Below are 22,082 nucleotides of genomic sequence, written 5' to 3'. Positions count from 1 at the left end.
GATATCTTCGGAATGTCAGAGGCCCCATATCATGGGTACTTTAGTAAGTTCCCAGGTCCCAAGTATGTTTCGATATGTGTAAGGGTCCTGGTGTGGGACATAGGCTTTCTGCCTTCTCACCTTGGGTCGTGGTGATGTTTCAGCAACAGCCATGCTAGGCTTCAGTGAGAATTCTCCAGCTACCTTGTGTCTCCCTGGTCCACCTACTTCCTCCAACCGCAGTCAGGAGCCCATGTGAGGGCATACTCGTGTGACAATGGCTCTGTTCCAGTGTATTAACTCTCCTAAGTCGGGGAGAGACTGCCACTTCTTTGGAAACCCCTTGTCTACCCCCTATAGATGATAATTAGGCAGGCTGATGTTCAGGGCTGTGTCTGCCACCGGTCTCCTTTGGCTGCTGCAACAGGGACATCAGCATCAGTTTGGGACACGTTTTTCATCGGAGACCAAGCTGCTATTCACACTTGGGATCTCCTCGTTTGCTTTTCTGCAGAGTCTCATGTTCTCCCCTCCCCCACCGCTGGACCCTCTACGTGTCTGCCCAATTACTTCCGCTGCACCAGCGGAGCCTGTGTGATGGATACCTGGGTGTGTGACGGCTACCGGGACTGTGCAGATGGCTCAGACGAGGAAGGCTGCCCCTCTCTAGGTGAGTTTTGGCCAGGATTTGCTCAGTAGCATTCAGGGGGCACTGTACCCTGAGATCATCCTAGCTTTTAAACTGCCCTGCGTGGTTCCTACCTTCTACTTTGTCTCCCTCTCAGTGAGGAGTTACAGCTGGGATAGTAAGGAGGTTTGTGTGTGTACCAACTCAGGAGAGAGCACCCAGTTTTTCTGCTTGCCAACTGCCAGGCTGTCCCTCTAAAAGAAGGGCGATCACTGCCATCTAGTGGCTGAACACAGAAAAAGCTGACAGTCTTGCAACCACTGTGATGCTGGAGGCCAGGGTCTACCTTGAGACTTCTGTCCAACGGCAGAACAGGGTTGAGGTAGCATTGCCATCCCTGAATGAGAGGCAGTTCCAAGTTTGCTTTTAAGAGGAGAGCTGACCTTGTCTGTCATGCTTTATACAGCCCATTTCAGAGCCCACTCTTACGTCTACAGTGAGATCATCTTCCTATGTGTGGATCCATTGCTTTCCTATTTAAAAGTCGCCAGTAGCTTCTTGCCTGGAAAATCAGAGCAGTCTTTAGGGCGATCATTAAATAAATATCCTAACAACTGGGGCCCTCACTTTAACTGGTGGGTTGCTTATTCATTTTTTTAAAATTTTTGGTTCTTAAAAGTCATTAGTATATATTCATTATATAAAATAGTAGATTTTATTTATGACATTTTTATTCATTTATACCATGTGTTTTGCTAACAGTCACCCACATTTCCCTCCAATTTATCAACTCTCCTCTCCCCGTAGTCTTATAGAAGAACAATTTTATATTCCCTAAATATGCAACTGTGTGTGTGTGTGTGTGTGTGTATATGCCTGTTTGTACGCTCATGCATGTTCACATGTGGAGATGTGGAGGTCAGAGGACAACCACAGCATTGGTCCACTTCGTTCCAGGGTCCTTTGCTGTGTGTTGTGTATGTGTCAGTTAGCTGGCCCCCAAGCTTCTGGGAGCTCCCCATCTTCATCTCACCCTAGGAACACTGGATTACAGGTCCTCAAGCCTGTGAGATAAGCACTTTACCTACTGAGCTGTCTTCCCAGCCCAGGAGACCAATTAACACTCCATCCTTCCCCTTCCTCTTTCCTTTTCCCCTCTTTCTCTTTTTCTTCCCTTACTCTCCCCCTCCCTTTCCTCTTCTCCATCCCTCTTCTCTTCCTGTTGACTTTTCCCTCCTTCCTCTGTTTTTCCTCTTTTCCTCTTTGCCCATTCCCTCTCCCTTCCCCCTGCTTCTGTCCCTCTCAGTTCTTTTTGGAGAGCAGCTTCCTGATATTTGCTTTTTTTTTAATATACTGCTGCTGCAGCAGCAATTATTTTTTTTAAATATTTATTTATTTATTATGTATACAATATTCTGTCTATGTGTATGCCTGCTGGCCAGAAGAGGGCACCAAACCCCATTACAGATGGTTGTGAGCCACCATGTAGTTGCTGGGAATTGAACTCAGGACCTTTGGTAGAGCAGGCAATGCTCTTAACTTCTGAGCCATCTCTCCAGCCCTGATATTTGCTTCTTACAAAGTCTCTATTTCCTCCAAGCAACCTTTCTTGGAGCTCTGTGTGTGTGTGTGTTATATTTTATTTTGTTTTTGTTTTGAGACTAAGGGTTTTTCTTAGATAATCCATGATGGGAACTAAGTTGCTGCTGAGTGATTCTCAGTACACGGGTGGGTGTGCCAGCTTCATGCTTTGTTGCTACCCTGTTTGCTAGGAAACCCCAGGCCTTGGTAATTTCATTGTTTATCTCTGAAGCTGGTCATTGTCCTTAGACAATTCTAGGCCCTCTGCCTAAACTACCAGGGTCTCATGTCAGGAAGTTACCTGACTTCTCATTGGCGGATCATAAGTTCAGCGCCTCTGTTATCATTAATTCTTTTTTTTTTTTTTTTTTTTTTTTGGTTTTTCGAGACAGGGTTTCTCTGTGGCTTTGGAGCCTGTCCTGGAACTAGCTCTGTAGACCAGGCTGGTCTCGAACTCACAGAGACCTCTGTTATCATTAGCATCTTCTTGCTCAGTTAGGATGCTTCAACAGCCCCTTTGTTTTGATTCTTTGCAAATCGCAATCAGCCAGGTTTCTGCCCCTGCTTTTAAACAAGGCAGTTGTCTCCTGGGCTAGGGCCAGAAGGGAACAGTAGTGATAAGGCTGCTTTTGGAACTTCTTCTAGTCCTATTGCCCGACCCTTCCCTGGTCTTAACTTTCAAGTGAGAGAGACGATTTCTGAGTCTTTGGGGATCCCCTGATACAGAGCTGGCTGTCTCCAAGCTTTCTCTTCCAATAGCTTAGGGTAGGATGCAGCCCCCTCTGCTTCCCCTAGTCACTTTCCTGGTTGATCTGCTTTCCTTTCTTCTTATCCACAGCCATGTCTTTACAGAGAATCTCTCAAGTGAGTCTGTGATGGGGCCCTGAGAGGAACAACATAAGACATGATGTCCTACCTGCTTTTTCTGTCCAGCTGGCAGGTGCCTGGACCTCATACCCCTCCCCCTTACAGTTCCTGCAGACCTGCACTCCCCTAGCACATTTAATAGTTGGATGGTTGCTCTTCCTGACAAGCCCTCTCCATACTGAAAAGTAACATTTAAAAACATTGCTTTTCTAGCAAACACAACTGCTGCCTCCACTCCCACCCAGCGTGGACGGTGTGACCGGTTTGAGTTCGAGTGTCACCAACCAAAGAAATGTATCCCCAACTGGAAGCGCTGTGACGGCCACCAGGATTGCCAGGATGGCCAGGATGAAGCCAACTGCCGTGAGTATCTTCTCAAGGTCACTTTGCAGAGCTCTGAGTCCCGTTCTCTGCTTCCATCTTTGGGCAGCTGGCTCCGCTGTGCCCCTGTGTAGTCATGTTTACAGTATTCTCCGAGGACACGGCTGAGGGGACACGTGTCATGGTCTGTGATAGTGATGCTGGATTTGATAAACCGGCTAAATGTTAAATACTAGGAGCATCCCAGTGGAAAGATTTCTGAATGGAAGAAAAATCTATGAAACGAGTGTTTTTGATAAGCATGTTTAATTCATAAAAGCACCCGTTGGTGAAGCCGTGGCCTTGTGGAAGTGTCCAGCAAGCATCACTGAGGCATTTAGAATATGCTACTGGGCAAAGCATCTGCAGTGCTGCGTTAAGAACCAGGGACTTGCTCCTGGAGTAATTAATTGTACTTAGTGAGAAACAATAAGCCACGCAGGAACCTGAGTGTCCCAGGAGGTGATACCTGCATGGTATCTATGTTGCCCCACTGTCTGCTCCCCTGATGTACCCCGGGGAGCCCCTGGGAGTAGGTGATGGATGGACACACTGGCTGTTCTGCTGATGCTCAGGGGCCAGGAGATAAGGCAGGCAGCCTGGATGGGAGAAGACAGTGATGCTAAGGTCCCCAGTCTAATCCTTGGCACCCAGCCAGCACCTTTAGTTGCTGTCCATACACAGAAACTACCTTTGACCTGAGAGGGAAGGCTAGAATGATGCCATGCTACATGCCATCAACATGCCTCTCTGATGGGGGAGCGTTGCTCCTGCTTAAGGACTTGTCTTATGGGATCCCCTCCACTGGCCACCCACTTGCTGCAGACATTGATGTCCTGCCCTGTCACACGTGTAGTACCAGGAAGGACATTGTTTCATTGGCTCTCATTTTGCACAGTGAGCATACAGTGGAGTATCGGAGTCTCTTCCATGTCTCTAGCAAGCCTTCAGCTCAAAAAACTAGCAGGAACCTCCACTCCTCCTCATCCATCCTATTCTGCACTCTCTCTGTCTCTCTCTCTCTGTTTCTCTCTCTCTCTCTCTCTCTCTCTCTCTCTCTCTCTCTCTGTCTGTCTCTCTCTCTCTCTCTGTCTCTCTCTTTCTCTCTTTAAGATTCTAATGAAAGAGGAATACTGAGCCCCAAAGGGAACCCTACCAAATGTTGCTCTTTCCTGAGAAATTGGGTCAAAGGCAGTGTCTGTTATCAGCTAATCCCTTTAATTCAACCCTTATGAACTGGATGTAACCTAGAAGGATCAAGTTGCTTCTACTTTTTATTTGCATTTGTGAGGGTTTTTTTTTAAAAAAAAATATATATTTTTTTTCTGTCCATTTTAAATGTCCTCAGCACCTTGGACAAAAACATGAAAGCATGCATGTCACCCCTGCAGGTGACACGAAGCCAACAAAGTAACCGAGTTCCTGATGACGTCATCAAGACTTGGAAAGTTAGCACTGGATTTGGTGCACTTAGAAACGTGCTTGCCGTGCAGGCATGATGCCCCAAGTTCAATCCCCAGAACCCACAGAGGAATGAAAGGTGAAGGAACCTCTGCTCCTACCCCTGGCCGTGGGGAGCCAGAGACAGGAGGATCGCTGGGGCTCACTGACCAGCCTGCTTAGCCCGGTTCACGACCTCTAAGCCTGTGAAAGTCCCTATCTCAAAGGAAGTAGATGGCATTCATGAGGATGATATTTAAGTTTGTCCTCTGACCTTTGTACTAACACCCATACATGTGCACACATGTGCATCCACACACGCGTTAAAAGGAAGGTAAATTAACATTGTATGGTGAGTTTTAATGTCATTCACTATTCACAAAGTAAATTAAAATTTATGGTGAGTTTTAATATGTCATTCACTATTCACAAGTCCTACATTTATGTTCCTTCGGTCTCCAAATCTCCTTGTAATTTTTGGTATTGTCTTCCTTTTAGTAAAAGGAAGATTAATCTTCAAGGAGGACACCCTGACCCCTCACCCCATTCACCCCCAGTTAGTAGCACTGGAACACTTTATTCAGATATTTATTTATTTATTATGTATACAATATTCTGTCTATGTGTATGCCTGCTGGCCAGAAGAGGGCACCAAACCCCATTACAGATGGTTGTGAGCCACCATGTAGTTGCTGGGAATTGAACTCAGGACCTCTGGAAGAGCAGCCAGTGCTCTATTCCTCTGAGCCATCTCTCCAGCCACCAAGTCTTAACATTTTGATTCAGTCACTTGGTCAGACTTGGGTTTGGGTACCCATCCCTCAGACATCACCACTGAACAGTGGAAGGTATCAGAAATTAATCTTTTGACTTGGAGCCCTCTGTGCCCTCTGAGCCAGCTTATCTCATAGGCTTCTGTTAATCTCCATTACTTATGTCTATTTCTTTTGATATTGTAATTTGACTCAGCCGTTCATTTGATGAAAAGTCGACCCCCTAACATGCTGCTAAAGAAACCGATAGAAATTTAGCACAGATCCAGCCCCGAAGGGGGCACTGTGCCGGTGGCTCTTGTCTGTATGCTGCTTGCTTTCCTAAAGTTACATGCGCCTGTCCTAATTGTACAGTTCAGCCTTAACATTTAAATACCAATGTCACCCTCCCCTGCCCCCCATTAAGCAGAACGTGTCCTTCACCAGGGCATGCGTTGTCTCTCTCTGCAGTTCCCCCCAACCTTGGGTAACCACTGATCTTCTCTGTCCCTGGGGATTAATTTTGCCCGTTCTAGAATTTCACTTAAATTCAATCAGATGAGACATACTTATGTGTTGAGCCACATTGAATGTTCTTATCAGAGGAGACTACACCAAGCCCAACGCAGAGAAAAGGTTAAATATAGGTTAGTGTAAAAGCCTACACTTGTGTAGAAAGAATGAAGGAGGTCGTCCTCCAGGGCATTCTGTTAGCAGGACAGGTTTACCTCACACTCCCCGAAACCGCAGTGGGAACATCTTAGCCAAGCGCGAGCCACCACATCACATCGGGTGAATGTTAGAAATAATTAGCTGGAAAGAAAAGAAACAGAGCCTCCCACCTGGGTGATTGATTGGAACTCACTAATTGGCACCCCTTAAATCACTGTTTTCAACCCATTTCAAATCTAGCTCACACATGGGGGTGTTGCTTAGTTAAAGGTCTTAAAATCAAGATGTGGTATTACCCATCATTCCCTTTGATCCATTATTGCGATCGCCTTATCAGACAGAAAATGTGTTTACAGCACCCCACGTTCTGTGCTCAGTGCCCCTCAGTCACGTGTTTGTTAATCAGTTTAAATATTAATGACAGTCTTACTTACTAGTATTAGGACCTATGTTTTCTTGTCCCCAAAGTGTTAAGATGTTTTTCACAAAGCGGCCTCGGATCCCCAGTTGCCCTCCTCGTTGCTGCTATTGTTGCTTTGAGTTATTGCCAAGTGGAAGATTTCTGTGGTGGGAATCTTGTGCATTTCAAGACAATCTCCTTCAGAACAGCTTGATATCTTCCTGTATTAAGTGGTGTCACCTGCCCTGCTATTCGGCAACCCCCCCACACATACTTAACCCTTGGAATGTCCCATCCTGTCTTATACACTCCACAGAGTGATGTACATGTTTGAGTTCCACTTGATGGAGCATGCACTGTGCAGGCAAATCCTTTGCAGTCATGTTGCATGTCTCTGTCATAGAGAGCAGTGCCTGTATCATGGGATGCTCAGTGCATGGATGCATGGGGTCTATCTTTGGCCTGTGCGACAATGGCAACAGTGGTATTCAAACCTCTTTTTAATACACTTTCATATGCCGCACAGTCCCTGCTCTTCCGCTCCCCAAGACACATCAGTTTCTGCTCAGAATATAATAGCTAGCCATATTATCATGCTCCTCCTGAAGAAGGGGAATTCTAGTTATAAAAATCTGCATGAGGGTTGCAGGAGAGATGGCCTCATAAGTAGAACACTTGCCATGCAAGTGTGAGGACCAGAATTCGGATCCCCTGCATCCACATAAAAGCTGGGCAAGCATGGAGACCTCATATGTATTTCAGTATCTGGAAGGTAGAGACAGGCGTCTGGAAGCAAGCTGGTTATATAGATTGACCTGATCGATGAACCCTGGGTTCAACTGAGAGATCCTGCCTTAATAAATAAAATGAAGAATGATCAAAGACATCCAAGGCCAACCTAGGGCCTCCGCACACATGCACACACACAGGCACAAACACATACAAACATGCATACACAGCACACACACATACATACAAAATTTCTTCATAAATGGTTTTGGCCATTCCCTTTCCCTTATGTGCCCATGGATTCTGTATCCATGTATTTAACTAGCCATAGGCTGGAAGTATCAAAATTGCACTTGAACTCAACATGTAGAGACTTTTCACTTTTATTATTTCCTAAACAAAACAGTGTTATATGTGTTTACTTAGAGATTATGCCCTGTTGGGGAATATAAGTCATCTAGAAATAATTGCAGAGGTGCAATGTTTATTTATCTTCACTATTTTACATCACTGTTTTGTGTGAGAGAACTTGGTATCCACAGGGAAACTGGAACCTGGCACAGAGATACAGGAACTAGCCTCTCCCCTTTTCCCTATAGCTCATTTTTTTTCTAACAAATCTGCTCCTCTATCCTAGACACCTTTGCAAAGAGGCCTCAGATCTTTCCCCAAGAAAAGCCAGTGCTTAAACACAGTTGTTGCAACAACTCTTCAACTCCTCCTGCTACTTCCTTATTCCCTGGCCAATCCCATATGTTTTCCCATCTGGAAACATCTCCTGGAATTCTTTACGCCTTCCTTTTGAACACCTTGACTGCTCCTAAAAACACCAGCCATTTTTTTCTGGATCTCAACACTTTGCTGTTAGTCCAAGTGATGCTCTAGGTGGAAGACAGGATTGAAGCAGTGTCAGGGTCCCACATTGGGGTGACATCTGTTGGGGTCCAGCCTTGATGGGTTCGTATATTCCAGGGTAGGGGTGTGTGGATTAGAAATATTAGGCAGAGAGAACAGGGCTATACCCCTTTTTTATTTGGGATTGGGTGGGTAGGCATGAGTTTATACAAGGAGGACCCAACTCCAGATACTCTTGGACAAGAGATTTGGGTTCTGTAGTTACCCTCTTCCCTCTTTAGGGTTGTTTTCAATGACATTGTCACCACCCCATTTTTGATCCTCCTCTAAAATGGAGATCATGTACCTTTGGCTAATAACCTTCTCTGAATTGAATCACATAACTCTTAGCTTACCCCTCCATTCTCTTGTCAGAATACTTCAGAGATTCATGCAGTTAAAAATGCCACATGAGCATGCATGCCTCTTCACATTATTGCTGTTCATCCAATTATTTCTATTGCCCAACCTGGAAAACATAGCTTCTTCCTAGATCGCAAACCAGTAAATCCTAGGAACAGAACAGTTGTCGGTGCAGGGGAATAGCTATGATTTATCAGTGCTGGTCAAGGACAGGACCCCTTTGCAGGTACTTGAGTTCCTTAGATCCTCACACCTAGGTAGCTGTGGGATTATTACCCAGCCTTCCAGAGTGATCTTGAACTTTGGGAGTGCATGAGATCACACTGAATAAGGCTTTCAACCTTTGTCTGGGCTGGGGATGGAGTTCAGTTGGTAGAGTACTTGTCTTCTTGGCTGGTATGTTAGTTATGGCTTCTACTGATGTGATAAATACCAAGACTAAAGCAGCTTGGGAAGGAAAAGATTTATTTCAACATACAGTTCTATATTCCAGTCCATCATCAAAGGAAGTCAGGGCAGGAACTCAAGCAGGGAGGAGTCTGGTAGTAGGAAGGAACCTAGTAGCAGGAAATGAAGCAGAAGCCAAGGGGGAGTGCTGCTTACTAACTTGCTTAGCTTGCTTTCTTACAGTGCCTGGGACACAAGGCCAGGGGTGGCACTGCTTATGGGGAGCTGGCCCCTCCCACATCAGTCACCAATAAAATGCATCATAAACTTTCCCACAGGCCGATCTGATGGTAGCATTTTTTCAATTAAGGTCCCTCATCCAAAATGATTCTAGCTTTTGTAAAGTTGGCATAAAACACATGTGCCAGCACATCTTGCATGCACAAAGCCATCGGTTTGATCCCCAACCACAAACTGGGGCATAGTTACACAGGCCTGTCGTCTTAGCACTCAGGAGATGGAGACAGGAGAATCGAAAATCCAAAGTCATCCTCAGGTAGAGGCAAGGCTGAAATAGTTGAGACTCTGTCCACATTGTACGTGGCTAGCATCATTCCACTTCCTTCTAGAGAATTCAGGTTTAAAGAAGCCAGCTGACTTGTCTTAAATGTGGCCAACCTGGGCCCAGCCGCACCCCACCGCATATCCTTTCTGTTTCAGCCACCCACAGCACCTTGACCTGTGTGAGCAGGGAGTTCAAGTGTGACGATGGAGAAGCCTGCATTGTGCTCTCTGAGCGCTGCGATGGCTTCCTGGACTGCTCAGATGAGAGCGACGAGAAGGGCTGCAGTGGTAAGTGACAGCCACACCTCCAGTTACCGTGGGGGCCTCTAGCTAGGACCTTACGGACTTTGTCTCCCCTTAAAAACATGCTCAACCTGGGAGTGCCACATGAGGAGGTGTGGTCCAAGTCTGATGCACCGTGCAGTCAGCTCTTCCCCAGCAGTGAAACACTCCTTGAGTGTTCCCATGATCTCTCCCCTTGCTGATGTACCTGCCATTGAGCTCAGAGAGCCTGGTGCCGCAGGTGGGGTTAGCTCAGTCCTGCTGTCTAGAGTTCATGCCATCCTTCGGCTTGCCACATCTCCTACCAAGAATCAGTTTTAAACACATCAGGCATGGGGGAGATAAAATACATATGGTGGGAAATTTAGGAAAGCTCAGGAAAGGTGGTATGGGGTTGCAGTCATATTTTCTGGGATATCTTTTCATATAATGATTGTGTCCTCTTAACAGTTTAGACTGTGGTGGTTCTACCTCAGAGGAGTTCTTTGAAATTCAAGGATTCATAAGATAGAACTTTGATTTCTCACTCTCTGTACCTCTGTAGATGAGTTAACTGTATACAAAGTACAGAATCTCCAGTGGACAGCTGACTTCTCTGGGGATGTGACTTTGACCTGGATGCGACCCAAAAAAATGCCCTCGGCTTCTTGCGTGTACAATGTCTACTACAGGTAGGTCCCGATTTAGCCACAGCCGCCTTTGGCGTGGGATGCCCTGTGCGCTCTCCTGTGAGGTCATGGAGAGCTCCTCTTTGGCTGGCTCATGCAGCACTGTCACCCCACACTGCCTCTCTGTGACAGTGTCTTCCTTGTGTCGTCGCTCAGGGTGGTTGGAGAGAGCATATGGAAGACTCTGGAAACTCACAGCAATAAAACAAGCACGGTACTCAAAGTCTTGAAGCCCGATACCACGTATCATGTTAAAGTCCAGGTTCACTGCCTCAGCAAGGTGCACAACACCAATGACTTCGTGACCCTGAGGACGCCAGAGGGCTGTAAGTATTACAGCTGACTTGTTTGTATGTATGTGTGTGTGTATGTGTGTGTGTATGTGTGTGTATGTGTGTGTGTGTGTTTGTGTGTGTATGTGTGTGTGTATGTGTGATCCTGGAGGTTGAGCCCAGGGCCCTACATATACCTGAACTCTACCCCTGAGCTACACCCTGAGTCCATTTTTAAGTTTATCCTGAGACACTCCCATCACACCAGGTTATAGTCTATACTATAGTGTATTTTTAAAGTTCGTATCGTTGGTGGGGGTAGGATACGCATATCCACATGTGTATACACCTTATATGCTTATGTGGAGACCGGAGGCCACGGCTGGATCTCTGCCATGCTTTCCTTCTTAGTTTCTGAGATAGGGTCTCCCCATGAGCATGGAGCTCACTGGGCGAGGCTGCCTGGCTACAGACACTTGCCACCACGTCCAGCCTTTACATGGGTGCTGGAGGGGTGGGGGAGATCTGAACTCAGGTCCTCATGCCTGTGCAGGAAGCACTTTACTCAGTGAACCATTTTAAGGATGCTGTGGTCTGAGGATATGCTATCTACACTTTACATGTGTGAGGAGCGTGCCTGGCCCTTGCATGTGTGGAAGTGCTGACCTGAGGTGCTGAAGTTCATCGTCCTTGCCATGCCCCAGAATGTCTTACCCTTTAGTTCCAGGTGCTTTATACTTTGGTTTTTGTTTGTTTGTTTGTTTTGTTTTGCATCTCTTGTCTAGTTTCTATTTTCCTTTTCTGGGTAGTTCCTGGTACCTAACCCTTCGGCTGTCCTTGCCACTTAAATATGAGGCATGTCGGCATTTTGTTGCTAAGTTTTAAAGAACTTACCAAGTGGCCAAGTTTTTAAAGCTTAAGTTGTAGGTGGGCTTCCCCCTGCCCCTCCCTTCAGAGCAGCTGGCACAGGGCTTTTTCTAGTCATTTTCTCTACTGCCTGAGCATTTGAATGTACTGTCACCAAACTCAGGAAGAAGTCTGCTTTAAGGTGATCACACTCATCTGAACCTAAGATGTCTGTAATGTTGGAAAGTTAGTCTCCTTCCTCAGCAGTCACCCTTAGTCCGCTGCTCTGTGGTTTGAGAGTCTGAGGTGGCTGGGGCTCTTGTGGACAATTGAGAGCTCAGAGTGAAGTTACAAGTACCAGATCAGAATGGATGCAGACACACACATACACACTATCACACACACACACGTATACACTCTCACACATACACACAATGACTCACACACATGATGACACACTATTCCCTTCACACAAACACACACACATACACACTATCACACACACACTGACTCACACACACACAATGACACACTATTCCCTTCACACAAACACACATACACACTATCACACACACACACACGATGACACACACATCATTCCCTTCACACACACATACACACTAACACACACACAATGACTCACACACACACAATGACACACACACTATTCACACACACACACACACACACACACACACACACACAACTCGGCCTGCCTAAGCAATTCCATCTTGCAGCCAAGGAGAGCCACAAATTTACATCACATTCTATGGAGACATTCTGGGAAAAGAGGAGAGTATCTAGTCAACTTGAAGGCCTCCGAGCTGCCTGGATTTTTAATGGAAAGATTCCAGTGCCCTCCATCATCCTTTCTTGTCCTTGCTTTAAGCCTGGGAAATTGTCCTCAGTTGGCCGCGGTGCAGATGAATTTTAACCTCTGGTTGATTCCTTCAAATTTTTAAAATGTGCTTTTAATTTTTACCTATCATAAAGACTATACACACGTGTGGAACACAGTCTGACATTTTACTACACATGTACAGCGTGTGATTAGATCATGGTGACTAGGATTTTGCTCCACTTGCTTTATTTCTCTGTATTAGGGATGTGCAACCTCCTCTCAGCTCTCTATTTAAAGATAGTCACTTACTCTTTGTCAACCATGATTGCCCCGTGCTGTGGAATGGCAGTCCTTCTTCCCTCCGTCCACCTACACCCCTCTTCTCTCCAGCCCTCTCCCATTCCTCCACTCTTGCAGACTTGGGATTCACTAGACTCTGCATTTCTGTGATATCACCCTGCAGTTTCTGCACATAAGTGAGGACAGTCAGTATTCATCTCTTGCCGCTACACTTACTTCACTCAGTAGAATGCCCTCCAGGTTCATCCACACTGCCACAAAGGACAGGATATCATTCTTAATGATTGAATAATATTATACAGTATATTGTACCACATCTTTTGTTTGTCCTCTGATGGCTGTCTGTGTTGATCTCACACCATGGCCACTGTGAATATTGCTACAAAACACGGAATGGAGGTATATGGACTTCTTTGGGTATGTGTGCCTAGTAGTAGGGATGCTGGGTCGGGACATAGCGCTAATGTCAGAGTTTGGAAACCTCGGTGCTGTAGCAGGTGATGTTCTCAGCAGTAGCAGGTTCTGCCATCTCTGCAGCTTCGGTTGACTTCTTGTCCTTCAGATGCTCAGCTGCAGGGACTGCGTTAAACGGTATCTCATCGTTTTGATCTGCACCTCCCTCATGAGTACTGATGGTGAACGTTTTTTTCCCCATAAACTTTTTGGCCATTTGTGTATCATTTCTGGAAAACATTTCTATTTAGATCTTTGGGGCATTTAAGAGTAGGTTGTTATTTTGCCATTGTCTCTTCACCCTGTTGCTTGTTTTTTTTTTTTTTTTTTTTTTCTCTCTGTACAGAAACTTCTAAACGTTTGCTGTAGTCTCATTACACAACTTTTAGTTTTGTTGTCTGTGCTTTTGGGCTTATATTTAAAGACAACTTTTCCCAGATGAGTCTCCTGAAGCATTTCCGCATTTCCCTTCAGGCATTTAAATATTTTTTAATTTGAGTATTTTTCTAATTTGGGCTGGTTTATATTTTATGGTTTTGATCAAAGTTGATTTTTGTATGTGGTGAATGAACAGGCTACAGTTTTCTTCTTCTGTAGATGAGTCTCCAGGTTTCCCAGCACCATTTGTTGAAGAGGCTCTCCTTTCTCCATTGTATGTTCTTGCTGCCTTCATCAACAGTCAGTGGGTTGCAAACACATGGACACATTTCTGACTTCCTGTTCTTCATGTGTCTTGGTTTCTATGTCTGTGTGGTGTGTTTTGAGGTGAGACAGTGTGCTGTCTCCAGCCTCTGCACATTATTTTCTCAGGATGGCTTTGACTTTCAACAGGTGGTGGGGGGGGGCGGGGTCTTTTATGGTTCTGTGCAATTTTTTAAAAATGTATTATTCAATAATTTCATACATATATACAATGTATCTTGATTATATATCTACCCCTTACCCCTCCCACTCTCCAATGCCCCTCCAGTGACGACCCATCTCACCTCACCTTTTCCTTTCTTTTTATAAACTGAAAATAGTTTTTAAAAACATATTCTAATTTTGATTTTTCTCTCCCCAGCTTAAGTTCCTCCCCACTTCTCCACCCACCCAACCCTCCCATTAGAATACAAACAGGCATCTAAAATAATAATGTAGTAGTAGTATTAAGATAAGATAAAATAACAAACCAGAATAGGACGAAAAACTGAAAAAAGAAAGCCAATAAATAAATAAGCACAAAAACACATATAGACCAGAGACACACACATTCACCCACACAGAAATCTCATAAAACCCAAAATTGGAAACTGTACTGCCTGTGTAAAGGCACAGTAGGGTAAAAGGAACAACACCCCGAGAAAGCATTATGGGACAAAGAGCCTCCAAAAGTGGCACGGCATTCATTTTGTGTTGCCATCTATACTGGGCATCGGGCCTGGCCTCAAGACTGGTCTGTATACTCTGTTCGAGGTATTACTTTGTCATTTTTGAGAGCTTATCAGTTGGCCATGACTGATGGGTTAGGAATGGACCTTGTGTCCACTTCTCAGTGCTGGTGCAGACCCGTGAAGCCCTGTGCACACTGCACGGGCCCTGTAAGTCCATTCATATGTGTGTCAGCCCTGCTGTGTTTATAAGGCCCTGATGTCCACCATCTCCTTTGGCTCTCGCAATTTTTCTGCTCCCTCTCCTGCACCTCCCTTTTAATTAAGAGTGCTTTTGTCTATTTCTGTGGAGAATGTTATCGCTATTCTAGCAGGGATTGCCCTGAATATGTGGATTGCTTTAGGTAACGAGACTGTGTTGATGATACGAATTCTTCCTGTCCATTTTCTGGTGTTCTTGTCAACCTTTCTCACCTGTGTTTTAAATTTTTCATTGTAGAAATCATTTACTTTCTTGGTTAAATTATTCCTAGCATATTTGAGGATAATTTTAAGCAGGATTTCTTTTAAACTACTTGGTTTACTGGGGTATAGGTTTATTTTATTTATCTGTTGATTCTTATTCTGTTTAATTTTTACTGAATTCATATCTCAATCCCAACTGCCTCTTGGAGTCTTTTTTTTTTAATGCATACGATCAAATTATTTGAATGCAGGGAGAACTTGACTTCTGACTTGACCGTTTTCTAGTGCCAGACGCTCCTCGGAACCTCCAGCTGTCACTCAACAATGAAGAGGAAGGTGTGATCATTGGGCATTGGGCTCCGCCCATCCATACCCATGGCCTCATCCGTGAGTACATTGTAAGTACTGTCCAGACATTGGGTGTCAGAGAGCTAGAGTTTCCGGGCGCTCTGTGTGCCCAGGAGGTGATTTGGTGTTGTAGATAATGGTCCATCTGTTAGGACACTGCACATCAGTCCAACTTTCTTTTTCTGTTACTGCGATAAAATATTCCAACAAAGGCAACAAAGAGACACAGGTTTGCTCATGGTCCAAGGGTGCAGTCCACAATGGCAGGGAATGCAGGGCCATACGAGCTGACATGGCTGGTCCTATTGCATGCAAAGGCAGGCGGCAGCAAAGGGTGCCTGTGTTTAGCACCCATTTATACAGCATGCAGCCCAGGGAAATGGTGTGCTATCTACACCCCAGTTAACCTAATCAGATCATCACACACAGGGAAACCCACAGCCTCATCTCCCAGCGGACTCTAGATCCCCTCAAGTTGACAGTTAACACTAGCCATCCCAGCGCCCCATCTTTCCCCGCATGCATCTTTGCAAGGCGTTAGATGGGCCGACCTCTGGTTACCCTCTACTCATGCTGACCTTCTCCTTGCAGGTGGAATACAGCAGGAGTGGTTCCAAGATGTGGGCCTCCCAGAGAGCCGCTAGCAACTCTACAGAAATAAAGAACCTACTGCTCAATGCCCTCTATACCATCAGAGTGAGTGTCTACATCCTCTCCAGCCACTGGCTGGTCTTAGAACGCAGAGAGCTGGCTCCTGCTTGTCACCTCTATGCTTATGTTTAAGGAATGAGTATTAGTGTTCTTCGAAACACCCGGTGCCTTGTCTTAAAGAGGAAGTTCAGCTTCCGCCCCAGATCACGAATAACTCGCAGCAGTACAGATCTCCCTGCTTCTAACAGGACACTCAGTTGCTTCTGGGGTCTGTCCTTCTGTGCTCACCTCTTTGCTGCTTGTCATTAGCTGCAGGAGCTACAGTGCTAAGTGGCATTTATAAGCCAATTTCATGAGGTTCTTATGAAATGCAGTATTAATATATTTGGCAGAAAGGAGATAGTTTTGTGCAAAGGGTGTTTATTAAAGCCATTAACACACATCTCCTGAAGACTCCCTTATACTTATAATTTTGATAATTTCTCTAGGATTCCTTTTACATATGTGTATATGTATTATATATGTACATGTGTGTATGTATATGTTCATTGTATATATGTGTCTTTATATACGGATATAGAGCTTAGATCACACACACACACACACACACACACACACCTGTCCTTTAGAAGAATCTGGGTATCAATAGGATCAATAGAAATTTTATATTCTTAGGACTATTCCAATTCTTTTTGTCCTCTTATTTCATTTGCCGGGGCCTCTCAATGTCCTGGATCACTCTATCAATACATTTCTTTTTGCCCTCACTGCTGAAGCCTTAGCCATTTAGCTCATTCACAATTCTTACTGTGTGGTATGTTACTTTTATTTCCTATTAACTTACACTCTGACTGGGAAAGGTGGCTGCGGTGACGAGTCGTGGAATAGGAAACTGGAGCGATTCTAAATCCATCACCACCACGAAAGGAAAAGGTGAGTGACTTGGGCACTTGCAGGTTTAGAGAAGATGGAAGCCCTTTAGAAATGACCTTATTTGAGCTGGAGTGGAGAAGCGTAGGTTAGAAAGCTTCTCTGAGCCTCCCCTGCTCCAGCACAGGCACACTTTGGCGTCACAAAGACGCTGAGTCTTTTTGGGCAGCCACTGAGTATATTCTTCCTTCAAGCATTGATTTCCAAAGGTCATTATGCCAATCCCTTTGTGAGCTTGTGCAGCTTCTGAAATAGAAGGAGTCCCTTTTTACTAAAGCTGGGCGTGGTTTGCACACACATTCTTAAGGCACCTCACTGATGTCTGTGCACCTCTCCCTTGGTTACACTGACACGCATGTCAGGGTTAGGGATGGTACCTAGCACCAGAGCTGACCCTTGGTGCTTGTAATTCAGTGCTCTGCACACAGGAACTTATCTAACTGGTCCCTCAGAATAGCTGCCAGACAAAGGAGGGGAAAGCGGTATGTTGTTTGTCCTAGAACACACATAAATGACAAAGCCTGGACTCAAATCTCACACTCCTGACTCCAACGCCTGTGCTCTTACCCATCCTGCTGCACACCTCTCCTGGGCTCAGATCCCTGTACTGGGCTTCTCTGCCTATCCAGAGGCTGCTATACATCCTTCCCAGGTGCCTCTTGGGGCTGAGATCTTTGCTGTTTGCTTTACTCCATCCTTGGTATCTAATGAGAACTAAAAGCTCAGATGGAGGGCGAGTAAATTGAAGTATCTGAATGAAGGATTCTGGTACCTACTGAACAGTGGATGGAAGCCCGCTGTCCTGAGTAGTTTCTTCTGCTCTGGCCCTGGAGACCTTCACCCCGTGCCCCGACAGATATTAGAACCAATTGATCTCTGTGGCGTGAGATGTGATTGGGTGATTCTACTTTCATCTGAGCCTGTGAGAAGCTCTCAGTGATAGAGACTCATTTCAGTTACTCTAAACTCAATTGTGGCAATCAGGGTAGGAGGTAGTCAGAGTTAATGCCGCCCACTAGTGAGTGGCAGCCTGCTGGCAGGTGGTAAAGAGGTTGTGCTGAATTCACTCTTTTTTTTTTTTTTTTTTTTTTTTGGTTTTTCGAGACAGGGTTTCTCTGTGGCTTTGGTTCCTGTCCTGGAACTAGCTCTGTAGACCAGGCTGGTCTCGAACTCACAGAGATCTGCCTGCCTCTGCCTCCCGAGTGCTGGGATTAAAGGCGTGCGCCACCACCGCCCGGCTGAATTCACTCTTTTTGAGTACTATTGTTTTGTTATTTATTTCTACAAAAATCTGGGCCAAAGTATACTGACCATTCAAATATAAAAAGGAGGAACTTTGGAAGGCCACCTTGTTCCCGAATTCAGCAGGTACAAGTCAAATCTGCATATGAAAATTACCCTGAGTTTGAGTTTCCTTTGTTCTCTTCCCCATGATTTTGCCAAGTCTCAGCTCTCCTTGCGTGGTTTGGTCAGGCTATGTGCAGAGGGTAGCTCTATTGCCATGGAGCATCTATGACCTGAGGTCTTAGTGACTTTGGAAGAAAGATAAAGGATGAAGACAGCAGTGGTGGCAGCCAGATTCACTCATGGTGAAGGCGGCAACTGGATGCTGGCTCCAGTGAGGTCACCATGCATGGGGTGCTTCTTGCGTACCACATGCTATGATTTTCATTTATGTGAATCCCATGACTGAAGTAATTGTTCTCACTTTGTAGCTGAGGCAACTGGACTCTGGAGAGTTGTGATCTCCCCATGGTCACCACTGTAGTCCAAACTTTCCCTTAGCACCAAGCACTATCTGGCTCTCATTGGCCACCTGAAGCTTCTCAGAGCCTTTCTCCTGGTCTTTCTTTGTGTTTTTCTCCAGTCTGGTTGTATAACATTTTTGAGCATCTAACGGGGCCGCCCTGGATTTCAACATGTCTTTTACCCAAACTCCCTTGCCTTGCCTTTAGAAGGGCTGTGTCCTGAGAGTTAAGTGACCCAATTGTCACTTAAGTGGTGTCGTCTGATCACGTTGGATTCCGGGACTCCTTTAGATGACACTAGGCTCAGCACTGTCGCCTTTCTCATGGGCAGACATTCTAGATGCTGCGCTGATGCTTGTCCGGAGCTCACAGGGGTTTTTCTCTTGGCCGTGCTCTCCTTGTGCCCTCAGAGGTCAGTGTCAGCTCCTAGCTGTTGGAATGTACTCATTGCTCTTTAAGCAAGACTTTTCTGAAAAGGAAAGGAAGGGAACATTGCTGTGCGCTTGGTTGGCCCTTACCTTTCCCATTCCAAGTGCCATGACGATAAGGGACTTGCTCCTGGTTTGACAGTTATCAGGTGTTAGGAATCAAGAACTCACGTTTGTTGAATTCCAGAAGCCACCTAACTTCCCACAGCACACACATTTACAACTTAGTTTCTCTTTCAAGAAGTCCTGTCCTTCAATAGGTCATGAGGAGGCTGGAACTTTGTTGTTCCTCATAAAGACATTGTTCACAAGGATCCTGACTCTTCAGGAGCCAGGCCGAAGCTGGGCCATGTGGGGACATTGGCAGAGTGGAACGTTTCTGTCCAACCTTATTGCCAGGCCAACTGACCAGCTCTCCAAGACCATGTGTTTACCAAGCCACGTGAGCCCGGCCTCGGTCAGGGAAACGCCGGTGGTAGAAGAGATGGCTGCATTAAGGCCGCCGCTGTGCCCTTTGTTACCTGGCTGAAAGGCCACGTTGAGATGAAAGCCGTGAATCCCGCCTTCCTCACTTTCCACGGTGTTGGTTTCTCTTTGACTCCTTTTTCTTTTCAGTGATCCAAGCCCCGAATATCCACATTGACAGCTACGATGAAAATTCTCTGAGCTTTACCCTAACCATGAACGGTGACATCAAGGTAACGTGGAGTTCTCAGACTGGCAGCTGGGTGGGGCTCTCTTTTGTGTGGGAACTCATGTATCCCAGGGCAGGGAGATTAGGAGCAATGAAGGGCCTGCTCTAGTGGAGCTGAAATACCAGACCTGGGTTGTTTCCTTTCCCCCACGAAGAACAACTCGAGTCTCCACATGTAATTATTCTCCCTCAGCCTGGTGCCTTTCTTCTTTAACCATATAATTAAATGGTTCACAGCTCCAGTGCACAGAAAGACTTGGTGTGAACAGAATATGTGTGCCCTGTAATTTTCAGCTTTATTGGATTTCCTGGTACTCGGGGCTAATGTAGAAGTTCCCATTGTGGTAGAGCGAGCTTCTTGGGAGAATCAGATGCCTCAGAACCCATCTGCTGTGTATCTCTTACATCCATCCAGTCACTCCTCGTCTTCCGTCTCGTCAGGGTCCCTCTGAGTCCCTGTCTGCATAGCCCACTTATCTGCCCCTGTGTTCTTTCAAATTGAAATCCACTTCCATAATTTTGTTTCCCATCTGTTTCTAATCCCATCCTTTTCCATCTGTGATGTTGTGGCAGGGTGGGTCTTCAGGGTCCTTGTACCATTCACTTAAGTGCATGTAATATTGTGTTCTTAGCTTCAAAGAGGAGCAATAAAAGAGGTGACTTAATGTGGACCTTTGTTGATAACGTTGGTCATGAAGACATTTTCTTTCTTGCTGTCCCACTTGTGATGGTTTTTAGTTCAAAATCTTTGCTAATGGAGAACTCTCAGAGAAGGTAGTACTGCCCTCTTGGCCTTGACTAAGAGGACAGCCTGAGCTGAGGTGTTCCTCTTACCTGCCCCTTATAAATAACTAAATGTATTTAATGGCCACACAAACAAAAGCTGATGAAAAATCAGAAGAAACACTGTCCATTGAAAGACAAGGAGACAGCGAACGAGACCATCTCTGCCTGGTGTATAAGCGTGTCCCCTGACTGTGTCAGCTGATCATGTCACATGCTTGCTGGTTCTTGGCAGGTCAATGGCTATGTGGTGAACCTTTTCTGGTCATTTGATGCCCACAAACAAGAGAAGAAAACCTTGAATTTCCAAGGAAGCTCATTGTCACACAAAGGTAACACCTTGGAGCTGCGCTGGTCTGTAAGCAGGATGGGCAGAGAGTCAGATCAGTGCCTTCCTGGGGGCAGAGATTGTGTTTAGGGCGGGGATGGGAGACTGGGAATGAGCGGGGTCCTTTTTTGGGGGTGGTTGTGCACGGACAGTCCTTGCCCTTTGAGGATGTTGTCTACATCCTCCTACCTCCAGGCAGAGAGTGTTAGCTTGCTGGCTCCTTGAACCTCCTTCTAAACCCAGTGGCCCTCAGAGGAAGCTGGGGTAAGAGAGGTGGAGGAACCATAAGGAGTTGGTTTAACTCCTGGAATGATTTTGCCCTGTGTAAGAATCTGTCCAAATTCCATTACCTGCATTCTTTCTAGTTTTTCCCTCCTTCAGCTAATAAGAGGTAGGACGAGGCCTGGTGTGTATTGGCATTCAGAGAGATCTGTCAACTGCACAGAAGAGCAAACAGATGAAAAGAGGAGGTGGTCCAGGCCTCACTTAGGTCTGTGCAAACACTGAGCTCCATTACAATTCTTTTATCTGAAGATGGTCTCATGGGAAGATGCTAATGTATTTCTAAGAGGAAAACCCTCAATGCCAAGAGCTGCTTGTGAGTGCTGTGAGTGGCTTGGGAGCGTCCTCCTTTCCTCGCCCTCCGGCCGGTTTGAAAAGGACGGTCTGTCGTTGTTTCGGTCCCTACTTGGTAGTCTTAGGAAACAGAAAGCTCAGGTGTGTTGCCCTCGTTGCTGTCATCATCATCTTTTATTATTATTCCCTTCTGTCCGAGCTGGGAATTGAACCCAGGGCCTTGTGCATGCTAGGAAACTCTCTGCAACTGGACTAGGTCATATTAGCCCTCTTTTTTCATATGCCATATAACTCAGGTTGTGACTGCAGGACTGTTTTGCCAATTGTACTTCCACACAGTCAGCTTTAGAAGTTACCCAGTCTCTAAGAGTTACATGGGCTATACCAGGAAAATATTCAATGAGTTTGCAAACTATTGAAAAGTACGGTGTGTAAACCCAAACAAATTCTTGACTGTTACCTCCCCATACATACACACGCACA

General features: G+C 45.7%; 1 protein-coding gene across 1 annotated transcript in view; it reads left to right on the top strand.

The window, feature by feature from the left end:
- Sorl1 (sortilin related receptor 1) overlaps positions 1-22,082 on the top strand; it is a 161,657-nt gene that overhangs the window by 122,831 nt on the left and 16,744 nt on the right. Inside the window, exons 31-40 of the mRNA XM_057768142.1 lie at positions 494-649; positions 3,269-3,418; positions 9,773-9,904; positions 10,443-10,569; positions 10,723-10,892; positions 15,399-15,511; positions 16,053-16,157; positions 16,973-17,045; positions 19,834-19,916; positions 20,931-21,027. Coding sequence (XP_057624125.1) covers positions 494-649; positions 3,269-3,418; positions 9,773-9,904; positions 10,443-10,569; positions 10,723-10,892; positions 15,399-15,511; positions 16,053-16,157; positions 16,973-17,045; positions 19,834-19,916; positions 20,931-21,027 — 1,206 coding nt within the window. The remainder of the gene's footprint in view (positions 1-493; positions 650-3,268; positions 3,419-9,772; positions 9,905-10,442; positions 10,570-10,722; positions 10,893-15,398; positions 15,512-16,052; positions 16,158-16,972; positions 17,046-19,833; positions 19,917-20,930; positions 21,028-22,082) is intronic.

Source organism: Chionomys nivalis, chromosome 4, assembly GCF_950005125.1.
Source record: "Chionomys nivalis chromosome 4, mChiNiv1.1, whole genome shotgun sequence".
In the NCBI taxonomy this organism is placed as follows: Eukaryota; Metazoa; Chordata; class Mammalia; order Rodentia; family Cricetidae; genus Chionomys; species Chionomys nivalis.
Note: the sequence above shows the minus strand (reverse complement) of the source record. Positions and strands in the feature narration are given on the sequence as shown.